General features: G+C 36.3%; 1 protein-coding gene across 1 annotated transcript; it reads left to right on the top strand.

Moving 5' to 3' along the window:
• Positions 1–683: 683 nt before the first annotated feature.
• On the top strand, positions 684–1,658 carry LOC125124615 (olfactory receptor-like protein OLF4). Its single transcript, XM_047774675.1, has one exon. The coding sequence runs from the start codon at positions 702–704 to the stop codon at positions 1,656–1,658; it is 957 nt and encodes a 318-aa protein (XP_047630631.1). The 5' UTR covers positions 684–701.
• The last annotated feature ends 1,072 nt before the right edge of the window (positions 1,659–2,730 follow it).

Genomic DNA, 2,730 nt, shown 5'->3' with positions numbered 1-2,730 from the left:
GATTCTCTGTGTACTGAAGTTGTAGGTATAGCAGGAAGGCTGCATTGTTCCTCAGCATCCTCTGACACCAGCTCTCATCGCTCCTCCTCTCACTTATTCCTCTACCCCACAGGCTTCCTTGTTTGGATTTCCATATATCAAACCTGCAAGTTCCTCAGGCCCTTTTCAGGGGCCCTTCACTCTGCTAGGTACACACTTCTCCTGCTGGCACATTAATTATTTTCTTTCTTTCTTGAAGTCTGTGTTCAAATATAACTTTGTTTGCAGAACTTGTTTCAACCTTGTACACAAAATAAAGATTCCCACTTCCTGCTTTTACCTGATTTGTTTTCAAAATGCATGCTTCAGAGTATTTTTCACCCTCTGACATAGTATGGAATATTTTTTATTTGAATATCATTTTTTGCCATCCTTGGATTATGGGAGATTTGTTTTTCAGCCCTATTTATTCAGTCGATGTGCTTCAAACATGATTGACGCTCAATATATATTTCTTATTTCATGCTGAGAATGGACAAAAATTCCTAGTCAGAGATTAAGTGGGGATATCCTCAAGGAGAAGTTATCTATATATAAAATATAAACATCATTTTATTGCCAGTAAAATAGAAACTGAAGTATTTCAGCTATGTGAGTTATGCCAGGTTATGTGAAAACTCCTTATGTTATTTTCCTTTTTTCCCAATAGTCACTTCCATCACATGGAACCAGGGAACAATACACACATTTCAAAATTTCTTCTTCTGGGACTTTCAGAAGAACCAAAATTGCAGCCCCTCATATTTTCACTTTTCCTCTTGATCACCGTGTTTGGAAACCTGCTCACCATCCTGGCTGTCAGCTCTGACTCCCACCTCCACACACCCATGTACTTTTTTCTATCCAACCTGTCCTTTGTAGACATCTGTTTCACCTCTACCACCATCCCAAAGATGCTATGGAACATTCAGACACAGAGCAAAATCATAACCTATGAAGGTTGCATCACCCAGATGTATTTTTACCTTCTCTTTGGAGACTTAGATGACGTTCTCCTGAGTGTGATGGCATATGACAGGTTTGTGTCCATCTGCCACCCCCTGCACTACATGAGCATAATGAACCCTGGACTCTGTGGACTGTTGGTTCTGATCTCCTGGATAATGATGGCCATGTATTCCTTGTTACACACCTTAATGGTATCACGATTGTCCTGTCCAGATTTGGAAATCCCCCACTTTTTCTGTGAACTCAATCAGCTGGTACAACTTGCCAGTTCTGACACATTTCTCAATAACCTGGTGATGTATTTTGCAGCTCTCCTTATGAGCATTGGTCCTTTTGCTGGTATCCTTTACTCTTACTTGAAAATATTTGCTTGCATTCATGGAATCTCATCAGACCAGGGGAGGTATAAAGCATTTTCCACCTGTGTGTCTCACCTTTCAGTTGTCTTCTTATTTTATTCTACAGGATTAGGAGTGTACATTAGCTCTGCTGCTACTCACAGCTCACACTCAAGTGCAATAGCCTCGGTGATGTACACTGTAGTCTTGCCCTTGCTGAACCCATTCATCTATAGTCTGAGGAATAAAGACATAAAGAATGCATTGAAGAGTTTATATTTGATACCAGGTATAAAATGGACAATTATCCTGGGTGTGATGAAAAGCCCTTGAAGGCATGACTCAAGTTCTCAGAACCATAAATAGGAATTCTTTGATCATTGTATAATAAAATTTTATCCTTCCATTTATTTTCTGGGATTTCCATTTTTGGCGATCAGCTTCTGTATATAATTTCAGAGACTTCTTTATTAACCTTTTCCTCCCTCCAAAATATAGGCAGTTTTTATTTTCCTACTTCAAAATGTTCCTACCTTTGGGTCAGAAATGTTTGAACTCCATTTCTTAGTTGGGGGATTCTAAAATTATTGAAAATAAATCTTCTCTTATGATATATGGCATTCCAAGTAACTCTTCTCTTACTCTCTAAGAGAAATGTCATAATATACATTACTCCATAAAAAAATACACTTGATACTAATGAAATTTTTCATATTTTTGATAAGTTTGAATGAAGCTGAGCATATAGAGAAAGGATACTAAAGTTATATGAGGATTTTTGCCTAATCAAAATGTTGCCCATAATCCTTGTCTTGTTGAAGGGGCAACATCTATATCATATATATATATATAAATGTCTATATATGTCCTCATCTAAAAGGATGGATGATGAAAGAGATTGAATGCCTGTGCATTCCTGTGATTTTTTTTTGTTCCTTTACCTAAACAAGATGATGGGTGTTAACTAAACTTATTGCGATAATCATTTCACAAAATATGTTGTCATTATGCCGTCTGTATACATTAAGCTTATACAGTGTTGTATGTCAAACACACCTTTTTTAAAAAGTATAAATAAAGCCTATGCTCTGTTTGTAGCCTTTTACATCCTCTTTTCTAACAAACATTAACTCCATCAAAAAACTCCCACTACCTCTGTATTTACAATATATCCATAGTTTGTCAATTATATCTTGATAAAAGTGAAAAAAAAAGAGCTATGGAAATGCTATAAAATTGGGTTGTGATGATCATTGTACAACTATAAATGTGACAAAATTCATTGAGTAATTTTTTAAAGTGACCCAGTCACTTTGGATCTCTTTGTACAACAACAAAGGTAATAATATTTTCTAAATTTTTGATAGAATTCACCTGTGTAGTCATCAGGTCCTGGACTTTTGTT

The sequence above is a fragment of the Phacochoerus africanus genome, chromosome 4 (assembly GCF_016906955.1).
Source record: "Phacochoerus africanus isolate WHEZ1 chromosome 4, ROS_Pafr_v1, whole genome shotgun sequence".
NCBI classification, from domain to species: domain Eukaryota; kingdom Metazoa; phylum Chordata; class Mammalia; order Artiodactyla; family Suidae; genus Phacochoerus; species Phacochoerus africanus.
The sequence above is the reverse complement of the archived record's forward strand: the minus strand, read 5'-3'. Positions and strand labels throughout refer to the sequence as shown.

Bases quoted from the DNA above. Each gene is read 5' to 3' on its own strand.
- LOC125124615 (XM_047774675.1), top strand. From the start codon at position 702: ATGGAACCAGGGAACAATACACACATTTCAAAATTTCTTCTTCTGGGA.